We start from the raw sequence: 13,960 nt of genomic DNA on the forward strand, positions 1-13,960 counted from the left end.
ATAAAGTCTTGAGATCTTTGTGCAACAGATACGGTAATATGAAGCCATTCCCCCATGCAGCAGAACCCCGACGACCCCGCCAACCCATCCCCCTGCACAGCATGTTTCCATCCCTCCTTCCCATCCTGCACAGCAGAACCCCGCCGACCCTCCCACCGCCAGGCCGACATACCTCTGTTTCAAAATGCAGCGGCAGCAGCACTGAACAGGTTGCTTCGTGACCTCCCCGCTGGACCATTCTCTGTGCTGCGTCAGTGATGTCATCAGGGATGTGGCACAGGAAAGGACCCAGCGGGGAAGGCCATGAAGTAGCCTGTTCAGTGCTGCTGCCGCTGCAGTTTGAAACAGAGGTATGTCGGCCTGGCGGTGGGAGGGTTGGCGGGGTTCTGCTGTGCAGGACGGGAAGGAGGGATGGAAACATGCTGTGCAATGGGGGGGGGTGGAATAGAAAGCGCTGCTGCCAGCGAATCAAGGAGTTACCGGCGCATAAGACGCACCCCACATTTTAACCGTATTTTGAGGGTAAAAAAGTGCGTCCCTATACACCTGCAAATACTGTACATGTACATATGCACTGAGAAAGACACAAATAAATATGATTTAACTTTTAAACCATGCAACAAAATCTAGCTTACTATCAGCGGGGGTTGGTCCTTTATCTGTTGGCTCTTCTGGTTGTGGGTAGCAGGGAGAGCAGGGAGCGGAGGAGCCACGGAGATAGCGATGAATAGTCTTTCTTCTCTGTGGTCAGCTTGATTTCGTTGTTCTGTTTGAGAAGAAAAGGAAAGAGAGAAATGTACTGTCAGAGTTGGACATGCTGAATTCTGTACTAGAGAATGACACAGTGACAAAATTCATCACCATTCCCGTCCCCGCGGATAACCGTGGGAAACCATCTCCATGTCATTCTTTTAGGAGAGAGGGAAGAATCAGAGTGTGAATGGGCCCAGACACTGACCCTCAAGCCTTGCATTGAAGAATGCTGCTGTAGAAGGACTGAGCTTGAGAGAGACACTAAAGAATGACAGTCTCTGGTATCCAGAGCAGATATTGTGATGTCATAATGCCTCATTCCACCAGTGCCTAAGAGCCAATCACATCAGTGATGTCACAATGGCTTCATTATCCTTGGCTCACATAAGAATCAGAGAATGAATGGCCACAACCACTGCCCCGCAAGCTTTGCTTTGAAGAATGCTGGTGTAGAAGGACTGAGGTTGAGAGAGACTCTAAATAATTACATAAGACCATAAACGTTGCCATACTGGGACAGACCGAAGGTCCATCAAGCCCAGTATCCTGTTTCCAACAGTGGCCAAACCCAAAGAGCAGCAGCATTCCAGAGCTGAGATTGTGATGTCATAATGCCTCATTCCACCAATGCCTAAGAGCCAACCTCATCAGTGATGTCACAATGGCTTTGCTGTCCTATACTTGACTCACATAAGAATCAGAGTATGAATGGGCCCAACCACTGACCCTCAAGCCTTGCATTGAAGAATGCTGGTGTAGAAGGACTGAGGTTGAGAGAGACACTAAAGAATGACATGGGATTGTTTCCCGCGGTCATTCGTGGGGATGGGAACGGTGCTTCTCCTTTATGAGTGGCAAAGCAGTTTACAAAAGAACACCAATAAAATACTATTGAGTATAACGCAGTGTCGGTTACAAGATTTGCCGCCTGGAAAGCAATTTCATAGGTTACTGTTAGTTGAGGCTGTAGAGGCTCATTTGTCTGTGAAGCATATAAAAACCTTTTTTTTGCAATTGTGGGACCCATATCTTTGTTCTTTACCATATAGTGCCAGAAGTTTGATACTCAATGATTTAGCATGAGCTTCTGTTTGAGGGCACCCAGCAAACTCCAATCCAATGGCAGGGAGAGAGGGTTACCATGGGGGGCAAGTAGTGGCTTACTGTATAAAGTTAAAATGACAGTCATGTATCTTTGTCTTGCTTATGATTCTTCTTTAGATGTACATGAAGGGGGCCATATGTGTCTGGTCCTCCTTCGTTTTGAGAAAGGTTTGGACAAGTTCCTGGAGGAAAAGTCCAGTTATTGAGAAAGACATGGGGGAAGCCACTGTTTGCCCTTGATCGGTAGCATGGAATGTTGCTACTCCTTGGGGTTCCGGAATCTTTTGTTACAATTTGGGATTCCGGAATCTTGCTATTTTAGGATTCTGAACGGAATGTTGCTACTCCTTGGAGTTCCGGAATCTTTTGTTACTCTTTGGGATTCCGGAATCTTGCTATTTTAGGATTCTGAATGGAATGTTGCTACTCTTTGGGTTTTGGCCAGGTACTAGGGACCTGGATTGACCACCGTGAGAACGGGCTACTGGCCTGATAGACCATTGGTCTGATCCAGTAAGGCTATTCTTATGTTCTTATGTATTCTGCATTCTAAAGCTTTTCTCTGTATGACATGTTTTGTCAATAAAACAGTTTGCACCTAAAATACTGTTGACCAACTCACAATAACATAATTATTTATCAAATATGCAGATCTACATCATTTTAGAATATCATACCCCTCCTCCTCTTTCACAAAGCCGCGTTAGGCTTTTTTATCACCGGCAGTGGCGGTATTATCTCCGACGCTCATAGAATTCTTATGAGCGTCGGCGCTAATACCGCCATGGCCGGTGATAATGGGGCTTCGTAAAATGGGGCTTCGTAAAAGGGGGGAGGGGAGGTAAACATTTATCAAAATATTTACAAAACAAAAATGTTTTCAAGGCTTTAGAAAATGATATATCTGTCAACTGAGCTCTAATCTGAATGGTGATAACATTCCGAATTGCACTCGATTTAAAAAAAAAAGGAGTGATTTAAAATTCATTTAAAACAATTTGGGAATTTAGTAGATGGATAACTCAAAATCAGAGAGGCATGAAACCGTGTAGAGCATTTATTTATCGGATACGTCATTGATTGAATAAGAAAGATAGAACTCAGACCATGGGGAGAGGGATGAGGAGAGGGACTTTAATCGCACTGTTGCTGCTGCTGCTCTCGGACACTTAACCTTCGGCATGACCACTTTTGTGCCACGGCATCATTAAAAGGGGACTATCGATAGGCTGGCTGTGTTATCATAGGTGACTTCTCCCCCCCCCGCCCCTACCTAACAACACCGAAGGGGGGGATTCTATATCCCCTTCATCTCAACTACCCAGGGTGGTTTGCTGAGCACCTGTCCTTCTATGGTTTTGTAATAGAAACAGGTAGTTGTGAATGACGGCTCATGGCACCTGTTATCAGCACTGGTTCTGAGTGAACTGGAAGCCTAAAGGAGCAGGAGGAAGACCACAACGACGAGAGACAACTGTAATCCGGGCTGTTTAAAAAAAAAAGAAAAACTAGCTGGTGGCTAGGCCATTCACATTTTCCTTCGTTGTTAAAATGTTTTACAGAATCATAAAGCAAAGGACCCGTATAGTGTATCTGCTTCTACGAGGCTGCGCTCTTGTCAAGTTCTCTTCATCTCATTCCTATTCAGTGTCTTGATTTGGCTTGCTGAGAAATCGTCTATGCGACCACATCGACTGCTCATGCCCTGGAATTATTCCAGAGGCCTTTCGTGTCCAATCCTTTTTATTAACCTGGGGCCTTGCCAAGAAATGGTTTTTTTTTTTTCGATCCTATGTAAGACAGAGTACCACTCTTAACTGAATGCGGTCTGAGTTTGTTAACTCCAGTACTTTTCTCCTCCACAAGATGGCAGGAGTAGGTCGTGATGACAAAGCATTTTCAGAGCAAACGCCGAATGGAGGAATACTTTAGACTCTGTTTGCTGTTGAATTCTCCGATTGCTCTTCTAATGTCCTACTGCTACATCACAAATTATTTCAGTAACCTTTAGTGCTTTGTACTACACTGAGTACTGAATGCAACTAATTGGTAAGGTTATTACATATTAGGAATAAGGAATTGGGATTTGATATACCGCTTGGATGAGGTATATTAAGCTGTTTAAAATCAGATGATCAAGCATTTTCCTTATCTGTCCTGGCAATGGAGGATTAACTGACTTGCCCACTACGTCATCCACGGTGTCAGGTCAAAAGCGTGCCGGGACAAAGGCGCGCTCAGACAATTGAGCGCAGCGCGGAGGCGCGCACTTCTCAAAATTACTGTTTTTAGGGCTCCGACGGGGGGGCATGGGGGGAACCCCCCACTTTACTTAATAGACATTGCGCCGCGTTGTGGGGGCTTTGGGGGGTTGTAACCCCCCACATTTTACTGAAAACTTCACTTTTTCCCTGTTTTTAGGGAAAAAGTTAAGTTTACAGTAAAATGTGGAGGGTTACAACCCCCCAAACTCCCCATAACGCCGGCGCGATGTCTATTAAGTAAAGTGGGGGGGTTCCCCAACAAAACCCCCCGTCGGAGCCCCTAAAAACAGTAATTTTGAGCGGTGCGCGCCTCCGCGCTGCGCTCAATTGTCTGGGCGCGCCTTTGTCTTTCGCGCCGTTGTCTATGAACCGCCATCCACTCCTATTGAATAATATCACCGTATTACATATTATTGAATAGGATGAAAATGAAACTGCTACACTTTACTGTTTAAAAGCATATAATTTTGAAGGGAAGCCAGGACCACTCTCTGTTTACTGCAGTAGTGTAGCCAGGGAGCTGATTTAGGGTAGGCCCGAGAGCAAAGTGGGTGGGACCAAAAATTTCATCTCTGCCCCTCCCTCCCAGTGTCCCCCAAGGTAAATGGCATACCTGTGCTGGTGGGGATCCCAAGCCATCAGCTGAAGACCTCCTCCCCGCCACAGGATGGCCGCTGGCGCCGTCCTGGAGCCGTTGCGCACCGCCACAAGCTTCCATGCGCAAAGGCTAAGTTTTGAGAAAGCGTGAAAACTGAGCATGTGCGAGGAAGAGAGTTGCCTGCGGCTGGGAACAGTGGTGGCAACCGCCCAAAATTCTTTCAGTGGGGAGGAAGTCTTTGGCTGGTGGGGCTGGGGAATCCCTGCCGGCCACACTAAAGGAGATGAAATTTTCATACACCGACGAAAGCACGCAGGACATTGGCGCGCCGACAACCGCGTGTAAGATCAATGCGCGCCGGTGTTTCTGGCGGTTTCAGGCCTTGCCGTTAGTGTTCTGAGGGGTGGGGGAAACCCCCCACTACACTGAGAATTGCTTGCGCTCCCACTCGGGGGGTTGTGTGTGTGGGGAAATCCCCCCCAGTACACTGAAAACTCCCGTTCTCCTTCTGTTTGGCGGTTTTCAGTGTAGGGAGGGGGTTCCCCCCACAACCCCCTCAGAGGGAGCAGTTCTAAGTGTAGTGGGGGGTTCCCCCCACTCCCCCTCAGAATGCAACTGTAAGGCCTGAAAGCGGCGGAGCATATTTGTCCTGCATGCAGATGTCACCGCGGGATTGTCGGCGCGCCAATGACCGGCGCACTTTTGATGGGTCACCGAAATTTTGGGTGGACCTGAGACCCAACAGGGAGGGTGTGGGACCCAGCTCATTCATGCCTATGCCACTGGTTTGCTGGCTAGTATTTCAGAATCACACACAGCAAGCGGCATTATCCACCTTCTCTCATTTCAGCATCAGTTCTGCCTTGAAAATGTGCCATATACAGGACATGAAGGAAGATTAAGGGAAATTCAATGCTTTTTATGTTCTCATGATGAACTCGCGTTATCCTCTTGGCACGCTGCCACTCATTGGTCTCTACATTGACTACATTACAACTCACATCAGATGTGATATGCATGTTATAACACAGTACTCAACCTGGCTGCCTCCAGGGGGACTCTGCGGTTAACATAACAATCAGCTTATATACCTCAGGACCCTAAAGTTCTGTGCGGTTAACCAAAGATTACAAAATAAGATATACAGTTAAATAGAATGAAAATTAAATGACCAGATGATTAAAAAGAACGTAAATAAAACAAATTGCTAAAATGATGATATCTGTGTGCATGCAAACTAATTACTCAAATATTTAGAGCACAAATATGTTTTTACATGTTTCTTAAATTCCACATAGGAATTGGAGGACATAATCAAACCAAGTAACATAGGTGATGACGGCAGATAAAGACCCGAATGGTCCACCAAGTCTGCCAAACCTGATTCAATCTAAAAGTTTGTTGGGTATTTTTTCTTCTCCTCCTTAGCTATTTCTGGGCAAGAATCCAAAGCTCTGCCCGGTACTGTTCTTAGGTTTCAACTACTGAAGTCTCTGTCAAAGCTCACTCCAGCCCATCTACACCCTCCCAGCCACTGAAGCCCTCTCCAGCCCATCTTCAACCAAAATTCCATATAGAGACACAGACCGTGCAAATCTGCCCAGTCCTGGCCTTAGTTCTTCAATATTTACTATTATTTTCTGATTCTAGATCTTCTGTGTTCATCCCACACTTTTTTTGAACTCCCTCACCGTTTTCCTCTCTACTACTTCTCTCGGGAGCGCATTCCAGGCATCCACCACCCTCTCCGTAAAGCAGAATTTCCTAACATTGCCCCTGAATCTACCACCCTTCAACCTCAAATTATGTCCTCTGGTTTTACCATTTTCCTTTCTCTGGAAAAGATTTTGTTCTACGTTAATACCTTTCAAGCATTTGAACATCTGAATCATATCTCCCCTGTCCCTCCTTTCCTCTAAGGTATACATATTCAGGGCTTCCAGTCTCTCCTCGTACGTCTTTTGTCGCAAACCTCCTATCATTTCATCGCCCTCCTCTGGACCGCTTCAAGCCTTTTTCTGTCCTTCGCTAGATAAGGTCTCCAAAACTGAACACAATACTCCAGTCTTTCCAATAAGACTCTTTTCCTACTATTAACACTACAAAACTCATGTTAAAAAGCTATATCTCCTTCCAACCAATTTCAAAATAATGCTCACCTGAAAAATTATCTCCCAGCGTTTTCCACTTTGTTTTGTTTTTCATGTGTTGCCTATGAAAACCCATGTTTTCAACTGAGTCTCGGACCTTCAGGGCCAAAATGTGACCTGCCCAAAGTCATACATAGGCTTAGCAGCAGAGGAGACTCTTAAATTTGTGTCTCTGGATTCCTCCTGAATCCCAGGTCAGTGCTGGAACTACCTCAACTTCAACTTCACCCTTATTCTTACCAATACACATTTGTTACACGACAACGTAAGACTTGTCATACTGGGCAGACTGAAGAGTCCAGTATCCTGCTTCTAACAGTGGCCAATCCAAGACACAAGTACCTGGCAGAATTCCAAAGAGTAACATGATTCTATATGCTACCAAAAAAAGTCTTTGTCCAAAGCAAACTACAGATGAAAGACTTGACCTACATTCAAGCAGACACCTGGATTTGAACCAGGGGCTTCTTGGGCTGCAGTTAAATGCTTTACTACTGAGCTAGGCCCCCAGACCTGGATTCTTGAACAGCGTTTTTAACAGAGATTTGAGGTACATACTGGCGCCTAGAATCGGCACTGGAATCGCACCAATATAGGCACTTTAGGCTGTGAAATGCCAAAGTAGGCGTGGCCAATGCCAGAAGTGGAGTTAGGCAGCCTAAAGTACCTATGTAGGCGTGATTCATGTAAAAATAGGTGCCGAAAATGTAAGGCCCAGGTGCCAAAAATGTAGGCCCAGGTGCCAAAAATGTAGGCCCAGAAAACCCTGGGTGTGATTCCATAAAAAGCACCGATGCATGATTGACACGATCGGCAGCCACTTTTAAGTTCGAGAATCCGGGTCTAGATGTCTAGGATGAACCAGGAAATGGCAAAAAACACGGTTTACTGTGGTAAGATACAAACATAATCGCCATGAAGAATATAAATCCAGAAAATCTAATAAATTAACGGGGCGATATCCAAAGTGCTTTAGTGGGTCCAGGAGCCAACACTCAGCAACAATAGCTGCTTTGACCATCGTGGCGCTCGCCGGTTAACGCAGGGGTGGTCCGGGGCAGAGTCGGAGGCTTATCTTTGACAATGCAGTGCCTGTTTTCCCTACCTCACAGCCCTCAAAAACACCCCAAAGAGACAGAAAGAATATTCCAGAATGCTCACCTCGGCAACGGGTTCGGAGGCTCTGTTTGGCGTGCTGGTGCAATTCTTCTACACACGGGGGCCTGCTTGAGGGAAGGAATATATTTCTTTGCTGGTGCCAAGATGTCTGGTAGAAATCGCTTCGTTTGCTTTCAGCATCCAGGTTTGAAACAGCTGCAGAATAAAAAAAAAAAAAAAATACATGTATTTTAACATTACAAATGTTGACCTGTTTTATTTCACACCAATACAAGACCACTACATTCCATTATCCTGCAGGTCTGCGTCTCAAATTAGGAATCCTCCTTGCAGAGAAAACAGGCTAGACTAGTTGAATATTTGAACCTTGCAGTTCTTCCAAACTCACAAAAATACATTGTGTGACACTAACTTAGTCCTACTTCCCTGTTCCTAAGTACTGCCGAAATGCTTCCTTTTCATGTGCATCCTAAAAGAGACATGGTCACACCGCCCCTCGTGCCTTGGGATGTTGCCTTGCCTTGTTGCTTTCTGTCCTTGCATTAATAAATGAGATGTACCTATACTCACTTCCTTCTGTGCTTTTAATGGCTTAATTTCTTTCTCAGGAGTTTTTAAAAAAATTTGTATACACACTCACCGTTACCTCTTGATCGGTTATTACTGATTTGGTATGTACGATTTTTTTTGTTGTTTTGTAAACTCTGTTATCATCAACACCATATGTCATTTATCACTTCTCATCATATTCTACATCTTTACATAACATCACTATCTTTTCATGTTTCACCATGCACATATTATATTATTTATAATCTCGTTAGGATAGGTTTCTCCCATTCCACGCACACATCTATTTACCAAAACACACACACAAATAAGTTTTTAAACATTCATACACATAAGATTTTTATCATTCTCCCAGGACCCCTGAGGAAGGCTCGTTGATCCGAAACACAGACCGCGTTGGGTCCACATACATCAACTGGGCCAGATGTTCCAACATTGCTGATGTATTTGACTTTATCTTGTAATAGAGGACATCTCAAGAACATTGTATTCCACAGCCTCTATTCTACTTTGGTATCTCACTTCCTGCCCAAGCTTTTCTTTTAATGTAAATCTAAGCGACATCATACAAGAAGCCATGGGTCATTGATAATGAGCTGAAAGCCCCTTTTCTTCTGCTAAGTTACAGTTGCCAGTTACTCAGTGACCTCTTGTTTTTTTCAACCAGGTTAAGAGGTCACAATAACCAGTTCGCCTACTGGCTAAGGGTTACAAGATGCTGGTAATGGAATAAACATGTTACGCCGATCTTCAAGAAAGGTTCGAGGGGTGATCCAGGAAACTACAGACCGTTGAGTCTGACCTCGGTACCGGGAAAGATGGTATAGACGCTGATAAAGGACCGCATCATTGAGCACCTTGACGAACACGATCTGATGAGGACTAGCCAGAACAGCTTCAGCAAAGGAAGATCTTGCTTGACGAACTTGCTGCGTTTCTTCGAGGGAGTAAAAAGGCAGATAGACAAAGGGGACCCGGTCGACACTGTATATCTGGATTTTCAGAAGGCATTCGACAAGGTTCCACATGAACGACTACTTCAAAAAATTGCGAGCCATGGAATCGAGGGTGAAATACTCACATGGATTATAAACTGGCTAGCAGATAGGAAACAGAGAGTGGGGGTAAATAGACAATACTCAGACTGGAACAGTGTCACCAGTGGAGTGCCGCAGGGTTCGGTGCTTGGACCCGTGCTCTTCAACATATTTATAAACGATCTGGAAGTTGGTACGACAAGGGAAGGGGATTAAATTTGCAGATGACACTAAATTATTCAGAGTAGTGAAGACGCAGGAGGATTGCGAAGATCTGCAATGTGACATAAACACGCTCGAGAAATGGGCCGTGACATGGCAAATGAGGTTCAACGTGGATAAGTGTAAGGTGATGCATGTTGGTAACAAAAATCTTATACAGGATGTCCGGGGGGGTTACTTAGAGAGACCCCCCCAGGAAAGAGACTTGGGAGTGCTAGTCGACAAGCCGATGAAGCCGTCCACGCAATGTGAGGCGGCGGCGAAAAGGATGCTAGGAATGATTAAGAAGGGGATCACAAACAGATAGGAGAAGGTTGAATACTGCGTCCAGCACTGGTCGTCGTACATGAAGAAGAACACAGTACTATTCGAAAGGGTTCAGAAAAGAGCGACTAAGGTGGTTAAGGGGCTGGAGGAGTTGCCGTACAGTGAGGAGGTTAGAGCAACTAAGTCTCTTCTCCCTTGAAAAGAGGAGGCTGAGAGGGGACATGATCGAAACATTCAAGATAATGAAGGGAATAGACTTAGTAGATAAAGACAGGTTGTTCACCCTCTCCAAGGTAGGGAGAACGAGAGGGCACTCTCTAAAGTTAAAAGGGGATAGATTCCGTACGAACGTAAGGAAGTTCTTCTTCACCCAGAGAGTGGTAGAAAACTGGAATGCTCTTCCGAAGTCTGTCATAGGGGGAAACACCCTCCAGGGATTCAAGACAAAGTTAGACAAGTCCCTGCTGAACCTGAACGTATGCAGGTAAGGCTAGACTCAGGGCACTAGTCTTTGACCTAAGGGCCACCGCGGGAGCGAACTGCTGGGCACGATGGACCACTGGTCTGACCCAGCAGCAGCAGCAATTCTTATGTTCTTAACGGAAAATCACTGCCTTTCTTTGGTTCAGTCTTTCATCTCTCACGTAAAGAACCAAGCGCTTTGTCACATCTACTGTTCTACTGCTCTAATGGGCATTCCTATTGGACAGATATCGGGTCAAAAATTTGCATGGTCCTTTCCATAGTCAAAAGTATTCAAATCTCTTATGAGACTGTTATTTTTAAGATCATCTTCTCCAACTTCATTAAACATTTATACACACAGCAAAGTGTTAAACATAATGCTTGCTTTTGCCCCTCATTTAATTATTTGTCACTGGAAGGATAATTTGACCTTCTCTGGACTTGAATGGTGGAACTATATTTGTTTAATTAGAAAATAACAAAGACATTTATGCTGTAAAAAAAATCATAACCCCTCTCATTTTTGAAATACACGGGCTCCACTAACCTCTTATTGTAATAACTTATAATCATTTGATCTTAATTAACACTGGTTTGGTATTTGATCTCTACTGTAAGTATAATTACTACATTACCATTTGATATATGGCATCTTTGGTTACCATTTATTGTCACTGGATTACTGTTGTCCTGGATTCTTTGCAAATGGCGACACCTCTTACTCGACCAGGAGTCAGCAACCTTACCCTAAGGGCTCCTTTTACGAAGGCGCGCTAGCGAGGTTAACGTGCGTGATTTTTAATCATGCGCTAACCCCCGCGCTGGCCAAAAACTACCGCTTTGCTTAAAAGGAGGCAGTAGCGGCTAGGGCGTCCGGCAGTACAACCCCAGAGAAAAAGAAACAAAAGGCATTTCATTACATTGTACTTGTTAACCGCGTACCACAAGTTCAATGCGGTTTACAAAAGACTATTAACAGTAAACCTAATGCAGACAAATGGAATAAGTTAGTTAATCAGATGCTTGGAGAAAAGGTAGATCTTCAGCTGTATTTTAAAATGTTTACAGGAATAGGCTGTGAGCAATAATGCTCGGAATTCTTTGTCATGGGAGGCAGCTTGGAACGCTAGAGTGTGATTAAGACATTTCTTGCTTCTGAAACCCTTAACCGAAGGAAAATTAAGCAAGGGCTGGGTTTTTCTACTATAATTATATGAAGCGAAAGAAAATCTGTTGACCAAGTAAAGAGAATTTTCAGCCTTTAAATTATTGGTCCAGTCATTACTGTTGAGTCTCCTTGACTCTTGCAAGATTGCTTATTTATCAATTACTAAGAAGGAATTATTGAGATTATCATTGATCCAGAACACAGCAGTTAGATTGATTTATGGATTGAAGAAATACGATCATATTACGTTATTTTATTGCATTGGTTATTGCATGTTACGTTATTTCATTGCATTGGTTATTGCATGTTACGTTATTTGCATGTTATTGCATTTATTGCATGTTATGTTATTTTATTGCATTGGTTATTGCATGTTACATTATTTGCATGTTATTGCATTTATTGCATGTTATGTTATTTGCATGTTATTGCATTTATTGCATGTTACGTTATTTCATTGCATTGGTTGCCTGTGGAAGCTCAGGTATTATTCAAGTTGGGCTGTTTTTATTACAAGGTTTTATATGGTGCAGCCCCTACTTATCTGGCTAATAGTTTTTCCCAGCTACGCACAAATGCAGTAGAAAAACTCATGCTCTGTTCCATTTCCCTTCTGTAAAAGGTTGTAAAAGCAGGAAATTCCTAAATCACTCTGTAGCATCTCAGGCAGCTTCTCATGAAAAAGAATTTCGATCACTGTTGCTCACAGCTGTTTCTTACAGACATTTTAGAAAACAGCGAAAAACCTATCTTTTCTCCAAATACCTGACTAGCTGACTCATTCAAATAGACGATTATGTTTAATGTTTATAATCTTTTGTAAACCGCGTAGAACTTTTGGTAACACGGTCTATAAGTATAATGTTATGTTCCATATAAGACCTTATAACAGAAGCAACCCAACTTAAATAGTACCTGAGCCTTCATGGGCAGTAATAAGGTGTGATGTGGTCATATTTCTTTAGGCCGTAAATCAGCCTGACCGCTGTATTCTGTATTAGTATCAGTCTCACTGGTTCTTTCTTAGTGATTGTCAAATAGACAATGTTACAATAATCAAGAAGACTTAATAGTAGTGATTGTACTAATAGTCGGAAAGCAGTGCGATGCGGTGTTTTCATTGCTGCCCGCAGTGTTATCTTCTGGCCGGCTCCCTCCTCCTCACTGCCGCAGTGTGCACAAAGCCGCAGACGGCGGCTCCTTGCACGTCCTGCACCCCATCCGGAAGCATTCCTTCTGACGTTGCGACGCGGGCTGCATAAAATGGCCAGGCGGGCCGGAGTCACGGGCCTTGCGTTTGATACCTGTGGCTTAGAGGGATCCGTGACTGCTGCATGACCCTTGACCTGTCCTTGTGCGGAGCCGGTGCAGTGTGTGACGACCTGTAAAAGTATCATCCTATTTGTGGGCCAATAAATCTTCTGGAACTTTTCACAGTCAAGAATTAGTAACATAGTAAATGACAGGCAGATAAAGACCTGAATGATCCATCCAGTCTGCCCAATAGGCATACATTATAAATTCATGATTAAATTAGATTGTCTTTTTTCTTTGATATTTCTGGGCCATAGACCGTAGAAATCTGCCAGATATTGTCCTTAGGTTTCAACTACTGGAGGTGCCTTCAAAGCTCACTCCAGCCTATCTAAACTATCCCAAATTACTGGAAAGTTCTTTTTTATTATATAGACTTACACCAAAAAGCAGAATTCAACACATTACAAAGTTCCTTTTGAAGCCCTCCCCAACCCATCCTAAACTGAATAGCCATATACGGGACACACACCGTGCAAGTTTGCCCAGTTCCAGCCTTAGTTTTTCAATTAACGCCCTAAATTTTCTGATTAGACATCCTCTGTGTTCATCCCATGCTTTTCTGAATTCAGTCACTCTTTTCTGTCACTGATGTAGGAGTAGTTTTTCAGCTGGAAATTAATTTAGGTGCATAAGAATCTAATTTATGAGCCTAGAGTCGAAAATCAGTGCCAACTTCCTAATTTCTTTTTTCTGCCCTAAATGTCGTTTATGCTGAACTTATTAAAACGCATGCGGATTGTGAAAAAATTGCAGGCGGACCTTAGGAAATTGGAAGACTGGGCGTCCGAGTGGCAGATGAAATTTAATGTGGACAAATGCAAAGTGATACACATTGGGAAGAATAACCCGAATTACAATTACCAGATGCTAGGGTACACCTTGGGGATTAGCGCCCAAGAAAAGGATCTGGGTATCATTGTAGACAA

At 43.9% G+C, this 13,960-nt stretch overlaps 1 protein-coding gene across 1 annotated transcript in view; it reads right to left on the reverse strand.

Annotated features, from left to right (window-relative positions):
• The window catches only part of NHS (NHS actin remodeling regulator), a 384,170-nt gene that overhangs the window by 53,209 nt on the left and 317,001 nt on the right, over nucleotides 1-13,960 (reverse strand). The window contains exons 2-3 of the mRNA XM_033948686.1: nucleotides 8,031-8,183; nucleotides 636-766 (exon numbers count right to left, since the gene is read on the reverse strand). Of these exons, the coding sequence (XP_033804577.1) occupies nucleotides 636-766; nucleotides 8,031-8,183 (284 nt within the window). The remainder of the gene's footprint in view (nucleotides 1-635; nucleotides 767-8,030; nucleotides 8,184-13,960) is intronic.

The sequence above is a fragment of the Geotrypetes seraphini genome, chromosome 6 (genome assembly GCF_902459505.1).
Source record: "Geotrypetes seraphini chromosome 6, aGeoSer1.1, whole genome shotgun sequence".
Lineage (NCBI taxonomy): Eukaryota > Metazoa > Chordata > Amphibia > Gymnophiona > Dermophiidae > Geotrypetes > Geotrypetes seraphini.